Source organism: Helicoverpa armigera, chromosome 5, assembly GCF_030705265.1.
Source record: "Helicoverpa armigera isolate CAAS_96S chromosome 5, ASM3070526v1, whole genome shotgun sequence".
Taxonomy (NCBI): domain Eukaryota; kingdom Metazoa; phylum Arthropoda; class Insecta; order Lepidoptera; family Noctuidae; genus Helicoverpa; species Helicoverpa armigera.
The window spans coordinates 12,426,916-12,450,883 of NC_087124.1; the positions used below are offsets into that span (position 1 = coordinate 12,426,916).

General features: G+C 36.3%; 2 protein-coding genes and 1 long non-coding RNA gene across 6 annotated transcripts in view; 2 read left to right on the forward strand and 1 right to left on the reverse strand.

Annotated features, from left to right (window-relative positions):
* The window catches only part of Pot (papillote), an 82,298-nt gene extending 70,027 nt beyond the window's left edge, over positions 1–12,271 (reverse strand). For 2 of the 3 annotated variants that reach the window (XM_064034836.1, XM_064034837.1), the window contains exon 1: positions 12,060–12,271. The gene's annotated coding sequence lies outside the window, so the exon portion shown is untranslated. The remainder of the gene's footprint in view (positions 1–12,059) is intronic. The other variant, XM_064034835.1, reaches the window with a different exon arrangement.
* Positions 12,272–13,627: 1,356 nt separating this feature from the next.
* Positions 13,628–20,987, forward strand: LOC110379843 (xaa-Pro aminopeptidase 3). 2 transcript variants are annotated; one of them, XM_064034740.1, is made up of 11 exons: positions 13,628–13,810; positions 14,239–14,513; positions 14,793–14,942; positions 15,401–15,537; positions 15,989–16,095; positions 17,132–17,278; positions 18,059–18,229; positions 18,611–18,717; positions 19,166–19,303; positions 19,812–19,932; positions 20,449–20,987. In XM_064034740.1, exons 1-11 carry the CDS (start codon positions 13,777–13,779, stop codon positions 20,616–20,618), a joined length of 1,557 nt encoding a protein of 518 aa, XP_063890810.1. In that variant the 5' UTR covers positions 13,628–13,776; the 3' UTR covers positions 20,619–20,987. The 2 variants fall into 2 exon arrangements, with proteins under 2 accessions (XP_063890810.1, XP_063890811.1); XM_064034741.1 differs by having other exon boundaries at positions 16,001–16,095; positions 20,449–20,986.
* On the forward strand, positions 16,207–16,727 carry LOC135116927 (uncharacterized). Its single transcript, XR_010276504.1, has 2 exons — positions 16,207–16,487; positions 16,588–16,727. It is a non-coding gene; the product is annotated as an uncharacterized LOC135116927 (long non-coding RNA).
* Positions 20,988–23,968: the final 2,981 nt, after the last annotated feature.

Below are 23,968 nucleotides of genomic sequence, written 5' to 3' on the forward strand. Positions count from 1 at the left end.
GATAAGTATCAAACTTCAAGTTTTATTTAACTAGAATTCCTTAAGTGCATCGATACGCAAGATTTCTTTCTTGCGTCCGTAATCATGTATTTTAAATGGAGCGTGTAAGCGCTACAGTTAGTTAGGTTTTTTTTCTGTAAGATCTTCTTCAAAAGTTCGAAGTACTGTAGTAAGTAAGTATTTTTTTCCAACTGAAACTGCCCTGGGTTCTTAACTTCTTTGCTATTAATAGGCACCTTGTTTATCAAAAACTATGCGCTGAAATTGCGAAAAGGAAAAGCCTCAACGCAAGTCTTGGAAAAGTAAAAGTTACTTCCAATCCAATTGATTACTTAAGGCCAATAAAAAACAATATAAAAATAGTTATTATGCAGAAAATATTTAAAAAAAATGGCCCCGTGGTCGTTGCTAGAATACCTACGTTCGCGCGTTCCGATACTCGCATCAACTTTATTTCGTTTTGTTATAATGGTTTATCGTATTAATACAATAGTACCTGCTCGCTCGGCACAGGTTATTTGTTCGTTTTTGCATTGTCACACAGCTGTTTTAAAAGCGAAAAGTTTATTTTTAAGATGGGTATCTAGTGACTAGAGTTGGTTGGCCGGCTACGTTATTTAGCTCACGCAATCTATCCATAGGTACGTATAATTTGCTTAGCTGTTTAAGTAATTTCTGTCAATAGGTTAAGTCTTCCTTCCCTAAATGAAAACATAGAAAACCATGCCAGTTGCTATGAGATATCCATAGGAATCTAAGTTCATTTTGAACCTAGATTTTCCGATTTCAGCTAGAGTTTTAATTTCTCATTTTTAAACAATAATAAAAATATTGAATGTTCTTCTGTCTGAAAAATGGTGTCTTCTCATAAGTTGTTTTGTTTTTCAATCAATTTGATGTTGTACTCTAATAAGCCCTAATTGAAGGCTATATTTCCACGACTGCAACTAATGGACGACAAATATTTTTCTTGATACCAAAAATGACAACATAAAAACTGGATACTGCAATTAATTCAAGTTTAAATTAATGACCGTCTAATAGCTTTTCAACGGGTTATTTAAAAAAATACCTACAAGGCAAAAAAGGCGCCCCCAACATCCATTAAGGGCCGACATTTGTGTGTTTATAGACTTAAAAATAGAGACATAAATTAAATATATTTTTTCGCGCAAGATATGCGTGCAAAATGCACTTTACAATTGTCCCATAAATTATAGACATCCGATACTGTAAACGAGAACAAACCAGTGTGCTATTTTTAGGGCAAATTAAAAAGTTTACCACGACCCATGAATGGAGACGTGTTTTGCTAAGTGCTGATGAAAGCTGACATTTTAAATTATAACGAAGCCTTCGTCACCACAATCTTTAAATATTGTAAAGATATTTTATTCAAATAACATAGATTTATATTGTCTCTTGCGTATTTATAATGGCGCTAATCAAAAAAATTGGCGGCAAATGTGACATATTGTTTTTTTTTACACAGATGAAAAAGCCAATAATAACAACAGAGAACAAACAGCCTCTGAAAATCAACGGGTCGTATTCTAAACCAATTATTTTATCATCAATCGATTTATAATTGCTCGATTAAATCTCATAATAGATTCTCCTATAGATGGCTATGACTAGGCACGTTCTTACAAAGCCTCAAAGCGATTCATTCGATCTTATAATAGTGGTATTCGATAATCTTTGGTAGCACAATCGGCGTACGGGCCTACAGCAAAAAAATAATCTGTATAGCTGTAATACGGAATTAAAAGATAGTTAATCGGTAAATAAATATTTTATTTGCGTTTTGAAGTTACTTTATTGCGATCAATCATTGATGTAACTAGGGCTTTCAAATACCGGATTTTTTCGATAGCGGTATCAATACCGGTATTAGAAATTTCAATACCGTGATCACGTGATCACGGTATTGTCGGTCATGCAAATATTGCAATACTCCAGATATTAAAAGTTGTCGCTCCTTTATGCGTCTTCGAAGTGCTTTTGCAAGATTTTGGCTTAAGTCATTAGCTTGACCATCTAACTTCGTCAACATAAATTTTAGCGCAATATCCGCTTTTAGTAAATTGGCATCCCGTATAAGTACAGTACTAATATAGTTACTTTGACTACAGAACGGCTGTTGTAAACATTTTTTAATATTGTCAAATCGAATTCGTCTAATTCGAAATCGGAGTTTAATTTTAGATCGATTACAACTTTTAAAACACAATCCTTTAAGGTATGATTCCGATCGACGCTGCACGCAGCAGTGTTGCCGCAGCAGTGTTGCCGCAGCAGTGCTGCCTGTCGCGCTGATTCCGAGCAACGCGGCAGTGTCGCTCTGTTCGTGGTGATGCGTTGTTGAGTTGACAAGATGTCGATTGATGACCAACTTTTATTTATACTGTTGCAAGAGGAAGAAGTCTGAGTCAGAGAAATTCATCCTTTTGTTGTCAATTTACGTGTCAACATTCATGTAGGTACTCTTGCTGCGGCGGCAGACGCGTCACTACTGATCTGTCGCGGCGGCAGGGCGACATTGACGCGCAGCAGTGCTGCCGCTACATTGCTGCCGCGACATTGCTGCCTAGCTCGGAATGTAATCTCATATAAGCCAATAGAAATTGTACAGGGACCAGTAGTGTCGCGGCAGCACTGCTGCGGCAACACTGCTGCTTGCTGCGTCGTTCGGAATCATGCCTTTAGTTTCAAAAAGCGTCCAATCATAGCCCCGACACTATGACTAAAAATGAGATTGACTTCATCATGACGAACAAGAAGCACATAGTCAGAGACGTCTCCGTGATCAATAGGTTTAACACCGGTAGCGATCACCGACTTGTCCGAGGCTCTCTGAATATCAACTTCAAGGCCGAACGTTTCCGTCTGATGAAGGCCAGGCTCCGACCAACACTGCTCCAAACCATGACAGGATCTGAAAAGTTCCAGTCAAATTTGGAGAACCGATTTGCCGCCGTGGAAACCACAACAGACGTTAACCAGAACCACGAATATGTGGTTCGACATGTTCGACGTGGGGTGGACATGTGGTTCGGATCCTCAGGGAGGAAGGTTCGAGATTCTGTAACATGCAGCGTCAGGGCTTATGAAGAAACGACGTGAAAACCCGCCTCGTCAGCTAAGCGGGCCCTAAACCAAGAGATCAACAAGCACGTACGACGCGACCTCCGGTGCTCCAATACTCTTGACTTTGAAAGAGCAATTGAGCTGAATCGGGGGTCAAAGGTATTCGTACAATCTCTTGGAAGAAGCCACTTGACGAAGCTGACCACAACAAGTGGAGAAGTCATTTCTTCGGTGCCGGCAGTCTTTTCGGAAGTGGAAAACTTCTATGGCCGGTTATACGCATCGCATGCATCTCGACCTTATCCTGGAAATGAGGATTCTAGAGCCACATTAACACGCCATTTCACCGAAGACCTGCCAGAAGTCAGCAGTGGCAAAATCGAGATCGCTCTGAGACAGCTCAAAAATGGAAAAGCCCCTGGCGAGGATGGCATTACAACAGAGCTATTAAAAACAGGAGGTAAGCCCATACTGGGGGAGCTCCAGAAGCTTTTTAATGCCGTCCTGTTTGAAGGGAGAACTCCAGAGGCGTGGAGTAGGAGTGTTGTCGTCCTGTTCTTCAAAAAGGGAGACAAAACCCTGCTGAAGAATTATCAGCGGGCGGGTATGCTGGGCGGGTTGGCGCTTAATACACAAGTGTGAAGTGTGAGAATAAGATTACGAGTTGGTACATACATCTTACGAGTCGTAGTTATTTATCTTATTTAAAACTTCCTGTTACTTATTACAACAAACCACAATAATTAAAATTATAAAAAGATGTAATACCGTAATCACGGTATTGGCTCCTCAATACCGGTATTGAAAAAATACCAAAATATATCCGTGATCACGGTATTACGGGATCCCGTAATACCGGTATTGGCATTTTATTACTAACTTGTTTTGCACTGACGGTTCTATCCTTGTCCTGAAGAAGAGTACCAAGATAAAACATAGCTCTTAGATGAACTATTGATTAAAGAATATCAAAAAACGGTACAGTAGAACCAAAGTAGTCCCTACAGCCTCACAAATAGAAAGGGTGCTGTTAAATAGGCAGCCAGCATTATCAAAACGCATTCCTTATAAAAAAAAAAAGTTTGCATACAACCTCATTGCTCGTCAAGTAATAAATAAAGAAATAATCTTGTAAGCGTCGTAATTAAAATAAACAGTTTTATGGCTATTACGCAAAAAGTAGTAAAAGGCTTTTATATTTTAACGCCGGCTTGCAGTTAATTAACTTTGCAAGCCGCGCCTTATACTCGTAATTTAGAGAGGGAGAAAGGTGCGAACAATTATCTGAAGCCGTACCTTAGACGTTACAGATTCTGGTGGGAAGAAGAATAGATAGCTGCTTTATTTATCACTAACATTGAAAACACGATTTCGTTATGATGTCGTATTACGTTTTTTTTTAAATCGGAAATCATTGCATGACCTCTCCCGCTCGGTGCAGCGTGAGGGAGTGTCACGCTCCTACTGACTAAAACCCATCATGTTCCTTCTTAAGCCCTTTATGTACCAGGATCGCGGTGATTGACAAGGCTTTGGAACAATCCCACAGACCCAGCAGGCATATTACAGCTCCCGTATGCATTGTACGAGCAAAATATTTTCTAGTGTTAGACTTGATGAAAGCTTATATTGCCAAATCTGCGCTCTCTTCTATTTCTGACACCCCTGCTAGTTTTTCAGATCGAGTGATCCATTTAAAGGAAGCTCAAAAGAGCTGTTGGCAGTCTAGTCTAGACTTACCACAAAATACAGTTGCATTCAAAATAAAAACCAAGCAAAAACACACCTTACTGCTTTATTTTTGAGCAGTAAATAACTGGTCCTGTAGAGCCGAGAGCAGTGCTAACAAGGGCTATAGTTTTGTGTAAAACAAATACAATTTATAGGCATCGAAGGCTTTACATTAAAATACTTTGTAGGCAACGGAGCAGCAATTTCTTGAGTCACTGAGAAGTGACGTCATCGTTGCAAATGGCAACCGGCTTGGCAAGGCCTCGCGACAACTTTACCTACCGGGCCGGAGTACGCGGTAAATAGCTAAGTTCTGTTTGTTCAATATTATTTATATCATATTTTTAGCTTATTACTAATTTTACTGTGAAAGAACTTTTTGGATTCGAATATTAAATTACAGATTTTCAAAATGTCATGGAATTCGCATAAATGCTCGTACTTTCATTAAAACTGAAAGTTCTCAACTTATATTTAAAAAAAAACCGTCATTAGTATGTAAGCCAGTTATGTAACTTCAGTCATGGATATATTAGGTACCTGTAGGATAGACCTATATGGCCCTTTTTATATATTTCTGTTCTCATACTCATCAGGTATAATTTAAAATCGTCATCGCTTAAAACAACATAATAGCGCTATGTTTCATATTGCAAAATGTAAACGGCCACTAGAATTTTATGACCACGGATGACATCTCCATTCTGGCGAGGCGAAACACAATAAAACCTCAATGTTACGGCTTGCATGGACCGTAAAACGAAACGGGACAGTCATTCCCGCCACAGAAATACGAGTCATTTCAATTCCCGCCAATTCTCACCCGCCATATTGGGAAAACGTGTTTTTTCCCAGTTCGACAAAATTAGATATTGTAGGTGTAGATTTAACAAGGATTTAAGAAGATTTTTTTACTTTACTCAGAGTTTAACCAAACGCACGGTAGCTAACATGCGACAAAATCCACAGCAGCTGATTTTAGCAGAAGAAAAATAAAAGATACAAGTTGTGATTTCATCTCATACCTTTCTGCTTCCGCACATCTATAAGCTCTATTATCTTCATAAGGCACCAGCGGTTATGAATTCTTACATAAATTCCCGCCATTATTCAAATTTCGTGTAATATATTTTGCAGCTGGCAACTGCGAGTGGGTGCGCCCACCGCCGAACCTTGTCCATACATCTAGTTGCGTAAGGCCTGACTTATTGCAACTCGAATAATCCTGTTCTAGATTTTGAATTGCTAATAAATGAGGTCGATGCAAATAGTTTAGAAGGGCTTAGGCGTTAGTTGGCTGCATAACTGGTTTTAGAACAGTTAGCAACACTGTGGGAGGAAGAAAAGCGATGGCGTGACTGCTGCAGTATTCTACTGATGACAACCAGGAAAGCTACACATGCCAATATTGCCAATAAATTAAAGAATTTCCCCCTTATGGCTATCTTTAATTTTCTTGATTTTCTAAGATAAAAAGGTACCTAATAACATTCGTGATATTATTGCTATTTAACTTAACTATTTATAGCTTACCTAATTAGACACATAGGAAGGGGTGAAGGGTGGAGGTGGACACTTTTGGGGGCTGTCTCATTTCATTTTGAAATTCGAAAGGTTCTATTTTTTAGCCTACTTTGAATAAACGTTTTTTGTTACCCCTCATAAAGTTGTAAGTAAATACATTTTTTAAGTGCCATAATGCAACAAAGTAGACTGATAGGCTAGGTTGATTGATAGGCTGTACCTATCATTTCATCGATATAGCAAGATACTCAACAAAAAATTACATACTCATAATAAGCTCTGCTACACTTAATCAGAAATCATTAACTGGCGCAAAACATTCAGCAAAAAATGTCGCTCATTCTTAATAGGTTTTCTTCCAGTATCGTTGCGTTGTTAACTTTTTGTGTAGTCATATCAAATCGCGAGGGTACAACCTAATAAATAAGTCACGTACTAACATCCTGCGCATGCGTCGTTGTCCATAAAAAATGCCACGACTAATCGCCGGTCATCGCTCTCTCTAGCTCTTTCGAAAAATATTATATTTTATTATAGTAGCTACCCAGACGCTTACGGGAAAGACAAGTTCCGTATCAGGCGTGTGCGCAGTGTGCACAAGTGTGCGCTGTGTAATTGTGATATTGCCTAATTTGGTACGAACAAAGGACTGGTCTACATTCACAAAAAGTCTAGAACAAAACGCGGCTCGATCTACACAAATCACTGAACGCATCGGCATCCATTACTTCGCATCGTGTTATTTGCCTAAGTGGTTCGATGCAGGATAATAAGTTAGAAAGAATAGCCCTAGGTTACGGCCACCTTTGTCTGGAGTCCGCTTCGGTCATGACACCTCGGGGCTAGGCTAAAACGTGGTCTAATCTTACACAGGCAAATTGCCATGTAATGGGACCGTGGGTTACACGATTGTTTCTCTACAAGGCCGCATGTGCTTCAAATGTGTAACGTTTTACCAAATTATTATTATTGGAAAACAGGGTGTGCATTGGACCATGCAGCCGAATTCGTTATTTTGGAAAAAGTTCACCAACACAAAACTTCCCGTGGTAACTGATGTCAGTTTTTGTAAAAAAAAGTGTTGCCACGTAAATTGGCCGCGGCAAATAAAAAGGTAAACAAAAAAGTATTGATCGGTCGCAGCGGGGCGCCTCGATAACTCTCGGGCTAATGATGCATCAACTATCATATTCGCAAGGATTATAAATATGTTTTTGTGAGCCCTTATTATCTTGCTTTGTTCCATTTTTGATTGCACCTCGAGAGCATGCAAGTGAGAATCATTTCTTGAAAGCGCACATCAAAGTCGATTTGTTTTGACGTTTATGTTTTTGCCGGCGCACTCGGTATTACAGCTTTAATAATAAAGCTAAACTAATAATAGGCAGGTAAATAAAGGAGCAAAAACTACGCTGCGTTTTTTACCAGCGCTGTCCAAACATTTTCAAGGTGATGTAACATTCTTCTGTCTAGTCTTCAATGGTTAATTAACATTTAAATTGCGAGAATTCGAAATAAGAAAAGTTTTTACTCATATTTCAGTTTCGTTTTTTTTTTGTCTGTGTTATAAAAATAGTCGAGTATCAAAAAGGCTACATTAATTTCATTGTACGGAGCCACAATAGTCACGACGAATTTATGAAGTTATCTCGCACAGAGTAAAAAAAACTACTTCATCATGAGAGCGTTATAAAAAACTTCAGCTACTGATGACCCACACTATTTCTTTTGGAAGTGACGAACGAAATCTCATTACCATCCTATTTTAACGGCTTACTCTCTGAATTAGTTTCGTTAATAACTTTGGAGTAGTAAAAGTTTTATGGTTTTTAGAGTTTGACCCGAGGGGAGAGCTTTGGCGGTAAGTCCATCAAAAGGCACTTTATTCACTTATAGATTTATGATTATTATGTTCCCTAACAAAAAACCCACCGGACAGAAACAAAATATTACATAATTACGTGTGTCCTTCTAATAAACATCCTTTAATTCTATTGTTAAATAATATTCTCACACTCACGGAATTTCAAAATCCGAGCAAAAAGGTTTCCTTCTCTTCATACTTAAAGCTACTTGCTACATAGATTCCATTTTTAAACTAAGTCTATTTTTTATTTTTATACTTGTACCCCAGTGTACCCCGACCGTTTTTTGGTGACAGACTGGACTGACAGCAACTGTGTTCCTTGAAAACTGACAGCTGTCAACTGCAGAAAACATTCGGTACTCAGCCCTAACGACATTTAAATCACAATCGAACAGCCAGTCGCCATTTTCCCATAACTTGGTCTGTTCGTTAGATTCCCGCCATTCTAGCGTCGACGCAAGCGCATCCGAGAGGCGGAACTCAAGTAATAGGCGCATTCCGCCGACCAGCCTGTGAATACCGACGTACTTACGAGCTTTGAATGGCTTAGGAAGCCATTAACGGCCGTCTCTTAATGCTCGAACGTAATCCCTTCCTATTGTTTATCAATATAAAGAAAATAAATTGGAAATTCGTTGATGTAAAGCTTTGTTCACAATCAAAAGTCGTTTTGGTTTGTCAATAATAAGTTGAAAAGGTCAATTTAAAAATAAGTTAACCTTATAATATAGTTGGCTTTTGATAGAGTTCGATTCCGTGAATGTCTCAAACTCAAAGTCAAAGAAAACTGAAAATCTGCTCATAGATATCTAAAGTAAATTGATGCGTCCCTTACACATACCGACGGATATTGAATATTCATATAATAATTATTAATAAAAATAAATTGGTAGAAACGTTTTATCGTAGATCCCAGCTCTATTCCAAACGGCTTTCTGAATTCAAATGATTTTGAATAAAACTTACAGTTAATCACAGCATGAAGGTTACAAGATTAATGCGAAAATGACACATAATGTGTCTAGAACATAACTACACATTAATTACCCAGTTTTCCTTCGGGCAAGTAAGTCTTTGTATTTAAGGTACATAAGAAGTTATGTACGATATGAAAGGGTATTGTTTTCATGGTGTTCGAAGGTACTTTCAGTTACCTAAATATTTCTAGTTAATGTGTTTTTGTTGTGGGGTCAAAACTCTTATTTTCTGCTGGTTTAACTTTATTGTTTTAACTTAATACATTAAAAGGATTTAAGTATGTTGCTTAGCACGAATATCAACTAAACTACAAGCTTAAATAACACAGCCCACATTTGTAAAGTAAAAAGAAATAAAAACTACGAAAGACAACTTTATGGGCCAAAGAGCTTAGCCGCCAATTTGATCTTACTTTATCCACTCTAACGTCCGGGCCGCGCGACCGTTTCTCTCTCTAGCGTCCAGCCGCGCGCGGGGCGTCCGAACCGCGCGCGACTCGCAACTTCGTCGTAATAAAAAACCTATACAGCTACTGAACCGTAATGGCTAGAATAAAGAAAAAAATACGAAAAAAATGGTTAAAGAATACAGATCAAAGTTAATGATATTTTAAAATCGTTAGTTATAATCTTTAATACTAAAATCCGGCTTAAACATGATTTTAAGAAGAAAAAAACACATTTATTTCTATCATTTTAAAATATAAGGGACAACTGTTGCATATTTTATCAATAAAATATTTTCAGAACAAACTAGACTTATTACCCTTTCTTCTGATGTATATATGATTATATTCGGTTAACTCTAAGTATTTTAATTAAATCGAAACAAAACACTACTCTTCGTAATTTTACCGCGATGTCTCCCGCGCTCGAGAAGGCTATTACGAAATTTTCAATGAATTTAGTATATTTCTGTTTGAAAAATGTATTATTTTGCTTATTACGATATTAGATACAATATTTTAATGCAAAGTATGTAAAATATGTATAAACAAAACTAAGATTGGCCGATGACCTTGCCGGCCATTTTTTCGAAACAACAATCGTTTGAAGTTAAAATTAGACTAGATTTATCAGCTAAAACTGTAATATTCAAACATCATCGTAAAGCCCAAATCTTCTAGTTTATTTTGATGTATAACACTTGTAAAATAAATAAAACAAAACGACATAATACTTGACACTTATAAAAACACTTAACGAAACGAACGTCAAACGCGCCAACTGAACTTTAAAAATATATTTTTTTTTTTGTCAAAGCTTATTACACTACCATCTCTTAATCAGCTTAATAGAGCAAGCGAGGGAAGACCACAGATTATAATAATGATGAATAGATACTTTTTATACCTATCATCAAAGGGAAAGTTTGATTTATAAGGATTCTTACTATAAAAATACTGATTATCAGCATCTTCTGCCTAGCCTCTTCCCAACTATGTTGTGGTCGGCTTCCAGTTGACAGTTGAAGGAGCGACTGCCTATCTGACCTCCTCAACATAGCTACCCGGGCAACCCGATAGCCCTAGCTAAGACTGGTTGTCCGATTTCTTAAAAACAAAAGGGCAAATGCCTATTTAATTGTGCAACTTTTTTTAAGCTCTAGTTCTTTAAGTATGAATCTTTGCCATCAATTACTGTAGATGGATAGCTACATGAAAAAAGCTGAACTTCTCCCAACTTCTCTCTTTTTCTTCTGTCTTTTCTGTATGAGAAAAGCCATGTGCACTGCAGAAGTACAAGTACAAATGGCTGATGATAATAATGATCTGCGAAGTTTGTTCTTCACCGCTTCTTCATTCCATTCCATAACACTAGGAAGTGGTAAAATGAAGGGTTTTGGGGGTGCCATTTTGTAATTTTGTCGTGAAAAATCCTATGCCTACTTTTAATAAACGATTTTGACTTTGATACAGAAATAAAATGTTAAATAGCAAATACTAAAGGATAAAATAGAGGTAGAGTCACTATATCAATGCTATCTACATTTAATAATTATAAAGATAGGTTTAGATTTTATTACCTATTCGTGAATCGTGACCTTTCAACGAAGATCTACCTAATGTGTTCACCTTCAGAATTAATTTGTAAGTCAAAACAATTAAATTATTTTTAAAACTCGGCAAAACCAGTAAAAACATAAAAAGTGACATCATACCTAGATATTTAAAGGCTTTTATTTCATTCTAATATTGTGAATAAATAAATAAATTCAAAGAAAAGACTCAAGTTAGGTATAAGTAAACGTAAAATGGATTCCATGAATCTTTTCAGGAATTTCGGGATAAACTTTTAATTCCTATTTAGTGTTAGAAACGTCATTAGGTAATATAGGTGCAGGTTTTTTTTCTTTGGGTTTCTTCACTTAAATAAGCTATGAATATGTTAAGAATTGCGAAAACGAATAGATGACAGATTTTTGGGAAAATTAAAGTCGAACACTGACTTGTTAGTAAACAGTGAATAAATATTGAAATAAGTAAACTTCAAATAACGCCCTAATTTAATCAGGCTCACGTGTTCATGAACAAAAACAGTAATGTTTACTCTCACGCAACAACTTTAACAATAAAACCTTTTTCAAGTACCGCTACTACTACAAATAGGTACTATTTACTACTATTTACTCGTGCGCAATCCAACACGCACAATCCAACGTCAAATGTTATAATTTTGAAGCTGTCCGAGGTCGGGTTAAGTAATCCTTGCAACGGACCGTAACATTCATTCATTACCTTACAAAACGATGCAAATGAACCCGCGAATGGGCCCAACTCCGACCATTTATCGAACTATCGACTAGACCATAGTAAACTAGACAGAGAGGGCATTCGATAACTTCTATGTAATACGGAAAGTAAACAAACCTCTTTGCAGAGTCGTTCTCGTTGGGTGTCCTTTAAAAAAATAACAAGCACTGAACGGTTATGAAACACTATTGTAACGGGCACGATTGACAGTTTACGACACAATTTGGGTCCCGCGATCGTATTCCGACTGTGTGATACCGGTACGTGCGCACGCGCCGCTCGTTCCGCGCTGACTGGCTGCCTCACGAGACGTGCCCAGTGAACGTAGCATGACCTTCCTGCCCACAGAGCCTAGCAATAGAACCTCTTTTCCTTTTTAAGACGTGTCCCCAAAAATTAATGACCTTAGAAAATGTCCTTAAGAAATTCCAAATTTCTGGACACCCTACAACCACATATAAACTAGGTTTTCAATAGTAGAGCGCTTTGTTTAGTCTGTAGATTTGGTTGTTTTCGTGGAAAGCCTCTTTTCCTCGAATTAGTGTACTCTCTGCTGAAAAGCGGAAGACGGAAATACCATGCAGAAGTCGAGAAGAAGCAAGAAAGTTTCAAAGTAGGATAAAAATGACATAGAGCACTTGATAGAATCGGGAAAAGTATTCAAAACCTCATCGACAACCACTCTTACGTGACCTATGCTTAGAAATTTCAGTATATCACAAAAAAGTACCTAAGTACCAAGTACCTGCATATTCTGTGTTTCGGAGAGACCAAGGCACAGCAGAACATGGGCGTAGGCTGGGTCCTTCTCTTTATCCACGAACTATTTGGCAAGAGTGAAACGATAATAAGAGGATGAGACTAATTTGTCATCGCTACATCTAATTTAATATTTAGGTATTTACATAATTTCATCTCAATAAGCAAAAGCTGCAACCGTTTTACCGTGTCAGCAGCATACCAAATTAAGTCACTTTTTTATTTTAAAGTTCAACTGAATGTTGGTCCTACCTATCCTTCGTCTAGCTAGTAAAATATTACTAGTGTTAAACCACCAAAAAATAATATAATCTTCCAAAAAGACAACTTCCTCCTTTTAGGAAGACGGTTTAAAAAATATTACGTACAATACCATATGTAGGCCCATTTAGCCAGCCCATACACTCCTTCTACATCTATTATTCTAACTACCGTAGCGTTACTGCGTAACGACTCGCATCATTGCGGTAACAACGGTGAAGAAAGTGTTAACAGGTGATTTTAGTTAAGCAATTTATTAAAGCTAGAGCGAAATTCCCGCTTTAATTAGCATGCGTAAAACGGAACTTTTGATGTTACCATATATCATCTATAGAATTCCACCCTTTTTAGTAGATAATTGTCGAAAGATGTTTTATATGTGAATTGTAGGTTTTATGTTATTTTATGACGTTTACAAACGATTTTAAACTAATAATTTTCGTTTTTATTTAATTATTACAAATAGCAAATTCTCATAGACAAACTACCAATAAAGCAGTGAAAATTGGTTTAACCTTGTCTGCACTGAAATAAATGCGTAGTGGTTTACCTAAAAATAAACCTGTTCACGTTTTTTGGAATTAATTATGCAGTTCTGAAATCATAGTTTTGTCATTTTTAATTTTGAATATATTGGGAGAAAGATAACTCAATTGCATGGCAACTGGAGCATAACCAGCTGTCAAACTTGTAGTGTCATCTTCATCTCTATGTCAAATTTGTCTGTTTTGCAATGACCCAAATTGCTTAGAATACACGTAATATTTGCATATAAAACTATCTCCCTTCCATTATACAGACAAAGTAATTAGAAATGAATCTAATAAGGAAGCTCGTAACAAATACTGGTAAGCTATATTTTAGTTAGGTTATGTTTTGAAATTATCATAACATAAACTTTATTCTTATTAGAATTATTATTTACTTTTCAAACATATCTAGATATGTCTCAATTCCTTTTCAAATTTAATGTAATAAGTGAACAAAAAACGCAGTTGCACTTTGCAATTGCTTGCAATCTTTTATCAAAGTGCAAACAAAAGGATGACTGATAAAGCGTGCAATAATTTTATAAACAACTGTTTCCCGCTGTTTTACCCGCTTCCCGGGGGAACTACTGCCCGTACCCGGATAAAATATAGCCTGTTTTCATTGGGGATAAAGTAGCTTTCCAACAGTGACAGAATTTTTTAACTCAGTTCACTAATGTAAACAAAATATGTTTCCTCTTAATTATATTAGAATAGATTGACATAAATACGCCCTTTTATTACAGCGAACAAGGAGCGACGAAGACTGTTTAGACCACCCTTATTTCGGAACACCCATAGACAACTATCATCCTGTGAAACTCCCACAGAGCAGATAGACAGACCTCTTTTCTTTGTGCCAAAGGGGAACTTTGGCCAGCCAACATGTCATACTCATCCTCATTTGATATCTGAAGAGCATCTGACTTGTGGCATATCTCAGGCAGAGTATAAAGAAAGGCGGGAAACGTTGGTCAAGAAATTAGCGGGAGAAGCGGAAAATATACATAAATCACATATTGTGAGTTTTATTTTGATATTTAAATGGGTAATATAATAACTAAGAAAAAACTATTATAACAATGTTTGTTGTACCTATTTCTTTTTTCTAATACTTAGTTATTGGAATCTTGGTCATGCTCAGCCATTTTACAATGTATGATTGTAAAAGGCATTAATTTGTTTTTTCTCTTCATCTATGTATGTGTATAAGTATGGATAAAAGAATTTTAATTTAAGCTACAAATAGTTTTCTAAGCTTCAAATAATAATAATCCTATTTCAAAACAATTGCTTTCAGATAGTAATACCAGCGGCAAGCAGGCAATACATGTCAGACAAGATACCATATGTGTTCCGTCAGAATTCAGACTTCTTCTACCTCACTGGGTGCCTGGAGCCGTCCGCTGTACTAGTAATGATAAAGCCACCACAGACTGACAAGTTTAAGGTGAGATTTAACAAAGATTCTTTTATTTAACGCCCAGATCACATAAATGAGAAAGGATTTGTTTGCAAGAAATTGCTGTTTTTGAAATTAAAATAATAAAGCTTTTGAGAAAAAAAATCCAGATCGAGCACCTCCTCCTTTTGGGTCATGCTGGTTGAACACTTCTATTATAAGCAAAACATACACTTTTCTTAAAGGAACTTTGCCCAAGTAAGAGTTTAATAAACAGTATGGTTTTCAAAATCTTGAGTCTTGTTTAAAACTGACCTAGCACACAAATGAAAAAAAAATTGCGAATAAATATTTTAATTATGTATGTAAACAGATTCCGACTTAAACCAAAAAATATTTAACCAAATTGAACCAATAAAAACCAACTATCCGATTTTTCTTAAAGTACTCTATATATTTATCTCATCATAAATTACCCCCCTAACACTTATATTTGCCCCCTACAGAGTATCCTATTCGTACACGACAAAGACGCACACGCAGAGCTATGGGAGGGGCCTCGAACAGGCTGCGCGGCCGCAGCACGACTGTTTGCCGTCGATGAATCCAGACCAGTGGAGAACTTTCCCACCTTCTTGAATAAGTAAGTGTATGTTGATCTTGTAGTAAAATGTTTGAATTCTGTTACTTTTTCTACTTCTCATTTTTATTTGGTTCTTTTTCTTGGCTTTTCATAACTGGCTATGCTTATTTTTCTTCTGTTTATCTTTTTTCTTCTAAACTGCTCCTCTGGTCTTATTTAGTTTTAAAATTAGCCATAGAGTACACAAATACACATCAGACATCAATGATTTTGTCATATTAAAAGCAAATAAAAATTAAATAGATTTAGCAATTAGCTGTGCACTGACAAACGAACACCTACCATTCCAGTCATGGGCTGCCTATTAATTTTCCCAAAAACTTCAAAAATCATCAAAAAAGTATTGTTAAGTAATACAAAATTAAATAATAACTCCACAAAACACACTGCACACCAAAAATTAGGTTACTACCACCCACAAAAATTGCATGCATTAAGATTTAAAAATCAGTACTGCCTACAGGTTAACAGCTACATCAAAGCCAGCGGTCCTGTGGTACCACAGTGACAATCCCGCCAACCCTGAGCTTCATACCACAGTCCAAAGTACTCTCAGAGGTAACCAAAGTACCCTAATTAATTTCTGACACTTACGCGAATATTAGACATTTAAATAAAACTACTTTTACGGATTTTTTCGCGGTTATGTTAATATTATTTAAATCAGAGATCATTCTATCTGTGAATGTGGTCTTGAGGAGGGTACTCTGGAACACTTATTCTTTTCCTGCCCCCGCCTTATCATTCCCCTTTATGACCTCCTCCCTAATGACATCCCCCGTCCTATTAACATACCTTTTTTACTAACCTTAGTTCATTCTCCCACTATTAAAACCTTATATAAATTTATTAGTATAAATCAGATCCATATATAACATAATTCTCCGCCTTTACACATAATTACTGTTCTGATGTTACCTATTTTTTCGCTCTTATAATACTTCAAATATGTACGTCATTGTCATTTTAATTTATCATTTATGTTCTAACAACTGTGCCGTCTCGTGTTTGTTGTTAATACTAACAAAATGTTTTGTCCCCCTTTTTCAGCTCTACAATCACTGTGGTCACTAGATAATTATTGTTTTAAAAAAAAAAATTAAAAAACCGATCAGTGTCATTTCCTACCTTGACGTTGGCAAAATCTTCGATACCAACGAAGGAGCCATAAACAAAAAGAAGAAGAAGAAGAATATTATTTAAACCCGACATTTCGTATCTTTTACTTTTTTCTTCTGTAAAGGATCCGTAAAAGTAGTTATAATTAAATGTGAAAGTACCCTAAGTTAACTCACTAAAGTCCACACAAACTTTAATTTTATAAATTCTATTGGTAAACCCTCTCTAACTTAGATATAGGCCTCAAGATATAGGCTTTGTTTAGTTTGGAGCCATTGATAATATAAAATATATATTTTTTCTTAAATATTAATTTAATTAGTTAACTTTTTTAACTAAATATCTTCTGGTGCTACACGGGTCAAGCGACTCGCGCATGTACCAAAGCAAAATATACCCTATGCGCACTCTTGTCACTTGCACGTGTTAACTTGCTCCAGCTACATGCACCTTATTCTTAAATTCTTATTGTCAGGTGACACTACCCTGGTTCGGAATGACCCACAGAAGGCACTGCATTTTATGAGGGTTATCAAGTCCCCAGCAGAGATTGAGCTGATGAAGGAAACGTGTTATATTGGATCCCAGTCTATTAATATGGCTATGGCTTGTACTAAACCGGGTGAGTTGGGTTTGTTTTATTTTAGAGGTAAATAGTGAGGTTACTGATTTGTAAAACTATTTTACTATTGGCGGCTTTTAAAAATTAAATGTAATAAAAAATATAAGTAGTAGATGTATTACTTTCATGTAACTGCAGAAAATATTTTAAGCCAATAAGCCAGAAATCTCCTTGTTCATTGTGTCTGGTTCTCTGGATTTTTTAATGTGTCTGGTTTAGGGCATGCAATAACGGTTAACCGGTTTCGTTTTTACCGGTAAATCGCCCATTTTTGCGAGTTTTAAATTACCGGTAAAAATAATATGAAACCGGTAATTTACCGATTTTTACGTTTTTCTGTCTGATAAAATATAGCAATTGTTCATTTAACGTCAAATCTTTGTTATGTAGCCTGAATATAATGTAATGTTGGATACATTACGAATTGTAAGAGTGTTAAAGTTGCTGTTTTTTAGGAAACTTGTGTGTCCTTAACTATCTCTAGCTGAGATACAAATCTTCTTTCTCATCTTAATTCATAAAATGTAAACAAATTGTATTCATTCTTATTTATTCTGTTTTTCCTCATAGCTGTCAGCTCATACTAGGTACAAATATAGCTAATGCTTATTTTACCTACTCTACTAAAAAAATACAAAAATTACCGTTTTACCGGTTTACCGGTAAAAATATTTTTAGTACCGAATTTTTACCGGTAATTTTTGTTTTACCGAAATTGCATGCCCTGGTCTGGTTGTCTCTTTTATCCCGGTACATGACAAAACTTTCTCCCTACCGCAGGCATGTCAGAACACATGGTGAACGCGATCCTAGAGTACACGTGCAAGCAGGGCGGCGCGGAGCACCTCGCCTTCCCGCCCGTGTGTGCCGGCGGCCCGCGGGCCACACACATACACTACGTCGCCAACAACCAGCTGCTCGCGGGGACTGAAATGCTGCTGGTAGACTCAGGTATACAATACCAGAATGTCCAGAACACATTTTGAACGCGATCCTAGAGTACACACAGGTTTTACCTGTGTCCCGGAGGAATTACTTGCCGTAAAACGCAGACGTACACTCACAAATAATGTAGATTTCTAAATCGAAAAATCTGAACTGATTTAAAATCCAAGTAAATCCAAAGTTTGCCCCCTACAACGTCACGAACCTCTATAAAATATCTACCAACGGTTTTCCCGTGCTCGAATAAAATATAGCCTGTGTTACTCGATTAAAATTGGTCCTGTATTTTCGGAGCCTTTGGGGAACAAACAAACAAAAATATGTTTCCTCTTTATTATCTTAATATAGATCTATACAGATAATTATAAATTTTGTATAATCTTGTAGGTAGTCAGCGCTGGATGTACAACTCAGATATATCCCGCACGTGGCCTGTCTCCGGCAAGTTCTCCAAGCATCACCGGATACTGTACGAGATCGTGCTCACTGTACAGGTAATATTTTATACTATCAGATATTATTCACGTCAAAGTTAATGGAGACTCATAAAGGCAGGCTAAGAGGGACCTATATAGGCATCTTTATTTATCTCCAAATGTCCATTTATGAGATGAAAAGACTCATTATGAGAATTGGTAATTGAGAAACTGAAACTAAATTATTTATTTGGTGCTAGTAATAGCTTGAATTTATTTATTAAAAAATTGTATAATTATCTGCGTTTTCCTAATGTCCTCAACCCAAGCAGCCAGATACCACTTGGTAACATAGCATTTTAGACAGGCTTCTAACTACCCATAACGACTGCCAAAAATACTCAAATAACAGCCGCGGCCCACCAATCAATAGTGCCTACAAGTACAGATGACAGAAAAAAAAATCTAAAAATATAGCAAAAAACGATACATTGTGTATGTATTAAATAAGTATACATCTTTGCAGAAACGTCTAATCGAGATCCTAGGCGAGCAGCGTCCAGCACTAGACAAGCTGTTCGACAGCATGTGTCGGCTACTGGGGAAATATTTACAGCAAGAAGGCATATTACCACAGAACGTGGATGGACAGGAACTGCTGGGGGTAAGTTCTAGTTTTGTTGACTGTTTTTGGTTTTAGTAATTAATTGTTGCTAAACATCGCTGAGAATACAGTTTTGGTGTAAGTACATAATGTAATGGGTCAACCATTATTGGAAGCCCGCTCGAAAAAGAAAAATCAGAAGGTACTAATTATTTAAAGTAGGTCATACATAAGAGGAATCACAACAAATAGTTTTGTCGCATAATTCTGCCGCTCCTCTTTTCGTATCGAAAATTAAAAATGTACCTACCAAATGAAAAACTTTTATCATATTTCATTTTATCATATTTCCGACCAACACTGGCCGCTATATATCACCCAGAGACAGTGTAGCTTCCAACAGTGAAATAATTTTTTAAATCATAGTTTCGTAGCCAAAAAGCAAAAAATTTGCTTCGTTTCTGCAATATAGCATAGATAGCATATAGTTTACATAGCACTAGATGAGCAATGTTGTTCCCATCTCTTATCTCAATCTACTTCTAACCCATATACCATTTATTCACAGAAAGCCTACCGCCTGTGTCCGCACCACGTGTCCCACTACTTGGGTATCGACGTGCACGACTCGTCGCTCGTGCGCCGCAACGTGCCCGTCGCTACCAACATGATCGTAACTGTCGAACCAGGTGATTAACTGTGTTGTTTGAGTTTGTACCTTATGGTATTGGGGTAAGGTCCAAAATATTCGATGTAAAATGTGTTATCTGAGTTTGTACCTTATGGCTTTGTGTTAAGGTTCAAAATATTCGATTCAAGTTAGAGCTTTTTACAGAACCAGGTGATTTTATGTACTGGTTTATTGGGTTATTTGAGTTTCTATCTTGTTTCTTTGGGTTTAGGTTTTCGGTCTGTTTTATTGAGTTACTTGAATTTGTACCCTGTGGCACTGTGGTAAAGTTCAAAATACGCTAAATACCTATGTATAAGTAAAGTAACTGTTTCTGATTCTGATTTCTGTATTTTCGAAAATAACCTATCTTGAAGTTTTGACATGGTGTAGTACTATATTTGTTAAGATGTAATTTTTTTACAATTTGAAATGGTTTTGGTCAAAAAGCAAAAACATCTAGAATAGTGACAAAACCCATTTGTAACATGGCAACTCACCGTCCTGATAATAAATCCTATATATTAACGTCCAGGTATCTACATAAGCCCAAACGACACAACAGTGCCAGCAGAATTCCGAGGCGTCGGCATCAGAATAGAAGACGACGTGCTCATCACAGACGGGGACTCGCTCGTCTTAACCGACACCTGCATAAAGGAGGTATCGGACATCGAGGCTCTAGTCGGCAAGCAGAGTGTATGAGAACGGCTTCAATACTTAAGGGTTGCTACTTTAATGGCTTGTTTCACTGGTTACTGATAAAGTGTCGGATAGCCTATCAGGAGCCTTATCTGTCAGATAAACTAAACCATTTGGTTTCATTGACAGCAGTATCAGGCAGAAATTATAAGCAGCCTTTATCTAGCAGATAGCATTAACTATAACTTGCTCGCGGGAGGACTTAATGAGCGCATCCGGCCGTGCTCTCGCTGTGGTGGCATATTGGATTGACATAGTGTAGTCTCAATATACGACATGTCATCGACACGAAAGAAGAAGAACAAGCATGAACTGTCAGATAACTAACTGACGCTTTATCGGTAACCAGTGAAATCGGGCGTAAATATTTATAGGAAATTGGCTAGGAATGGTTATATACCTACGTTTTTGTGTAGGGTTGCAATGTGTGCGTTCGCGCAGCGGAATGTTGTTGAATTTAAAGATTTTAATTATGCAGATAATTAGTGTAAGACGTCCTATAATTGTGTATGGTAAATAAAAATTTGTGTATGCAGCCATTGTGGAGAAATTCACCAAAAACAGATTCCGCTGGGCGAACGTTGGCGAACGTTGTCCTGGCGGAACTTTTTTTAATCCATAGACTTTAGAAGAAAAGAGATGTGTCCGAAAATTAGTGTGTATTTGTGTATAATTAATTATGTATGAATGAAATCAGTGCATGCATAAACTTCGGAGAAATTCAAGTTTCCGCTACGCGAACGTTTGGCCATTAGCTAGTTTTCATATAAAGCGCTTACATAGAGAGCTGTAGATTTTTACATACGTTGTTTTGAATTTGTTTATATTTGTTTAAAAAACAGATTTAGAAAAAGTCGTAGTGTTTAAAAGATAAAAATATAAACGTAAAATACACTTATTAGGTCTTAGTTCTTAAAGTATGCAGTTTGGGGTCTAGATTTTCACGTTTACACAAACCTTGTAAAGTGTCTCCAACATGTTGCCAAGTATCAATGATGTTCCGTTAGTAATTAAAAAGTTATAGGATATTTTACCATGAACAGATCACTGTTTACAAAGCAGTCGAATATCACAACGTTCTAAAGGAATTGCATGGTAAAATGTATGCCAATAATTAGTTTAATCATTCAACTATTCACTTGCAAAATTTCATGTCATTAAATTCAGTAATTAAAGAAAGACAATTAAAATATCGAAATCCTACATAATCCGACCAAGTTCGGATTGCTACAAAAAAGCGGCCGTGCCATATGTCTAAGCAACGTTCTTAACTTGGTAGGTTAGTATTTATTAATATGGTACAGTTGCGTACACAAGCGTTAGAAAAAAATAAAACAATTGTATTTCTTGATTGAAAAATATTTTTTAATAATAATGCCACTATCTACGATAAAAATAAATCTTCAATTAACAAGTACTTTTCTATTTAAATATCCGTGTACAAAAATATTTTTATTATTATTACTTACATAAATTACTTGACTACGTGATTAAAAATAACGTTAATAAACGTTATGTATTTTAACTAAAATGTCGTAGATAGTGGCATTATTATTAAAAAAATATTTTTCATTCAAGAAATGCAATTGTTTTATTTTTTCCTAACGCTTGTTTACGCAACTGTACCATTTTAATAAATATACTAACCTTCCAAGTTAAGAACGTTGCTTAGACATATGGCACGGCCGCTTTTTTGTAGCAATCCGAACTTGGTCGGATTATGTAGGATTTCGATATTTTAATTGTCTTTCTTTAATTACTGAATTTAATGACATGAAATTTTGCAAGTGAATAGGTGAACGATTAAACTAATTATTGGCATACATTTTACCATGCAATTCCTTTAGAACGTCGTGATATTCGACTGCTTTGTAAACAGTGATCTGTTCATGGTAAAATATCCTATAACTTTTTAATTACTAACGGAACATCATTGATACTTGGCAACATGTTGGAGACACTTACAAGGTTTATGTAAACGTGAAAATCTAGACCCCAAACTGCATACTTTAAGAACTAAGACCTAATAAGTGTATTTTACGTTAATATTTTTATCTTTTAAACCCTACGACTTCTTCTAAATCTGTTTTTTAAACAAATATAAACAAATTCAAAACAACGTATGTAAAAATCTACAGCTCTCTATGTAAGCGCTTTATATGAAAACTAGCTAATGGCCAAACGTTCGCGTAGCGGAAACTTGAATTTCTCCGAAGTTTATGCATGCACTGATTTCATTCATACATAATTAATTATACACAAATACACACTAATTTTCGGACACATCTCTTTTCTTCTAAAGTCTATGGATTAAAAAAAGTTCCGCCAGGACAACGTTCGCCAACGTTCGCCCAGCGGAATCTGTTTTTGGTGAATTTCTCCACAATGGCTGCATACACAAATTTTTATTTACCATACACAATTATAGGACGTCTTACACTAATTATCTGCATAATTAAAATCTTTAAATTCAACAACATTCCGCTGCGCGAACGCACACGGTTGCAATGTTGCCAGTATTGGCCTTAGAGATTTAGTTGCCAGGTGTGAAAATGTGTGTTGTGAGATTATCGGACTGCAAGTCTTCCGAATATTAATTAAACAAGTAGATCAATAGTGTGTATGAGTGATTATACTTTTAAATCTTGTAGAAACCTCTTGGGAATAGTTGGAAGCATCTTGCAGGGAATTGTAATAATATTGATATTATTTATGACTCTATTCATTTAGGGTCAAGATAGCTAAAGCAAAGCATAAAACAGGGTCATTCAACTCGTATTTTTTCATAGTTATTCCTTTTCAAAATGGTGCTGAGGGCCCAAACAAAAATTGGCCATACACACAGTTTATTTTACACTGTGTTAACTCACTTCGATGCAATTACCTTATCTTTAGGTGCTAAATTGCAGCCTTTCTTGGGTTGCTACGATTTAGAGTAGCCGCACACTTATCTGAGCCGAATTCTTTATAAAACATTGCATATTCAGCATTCCTGACAGTTATTATGGATTTAAAAAAGTATTCAGCGCGTTCGGCTGGAATAGACCCTTGGGGTAAATGTCGATTTGATGCCCAACTTGCTGCCAGTTACCACAAATAGTACCTCTATGTTCATAACTTTGCGCAAAATGTACAATATACATGATACTTTTGAAATATTTATTTGGTAGCGTTCAAGCGCATTATATACTTTCCTACTGTTCATAAGTTGTACAGACGAACACTAAATTCATGTTCCTTTGTAAATAGAAATTGTAAATAGGATAAATAAATGAAATTGTTGAATTGCATCCTTTGTTTTTAATTTTTGAAAATTATAACTACCCATCCAATCCATTCTTTGAGAAGTGTGA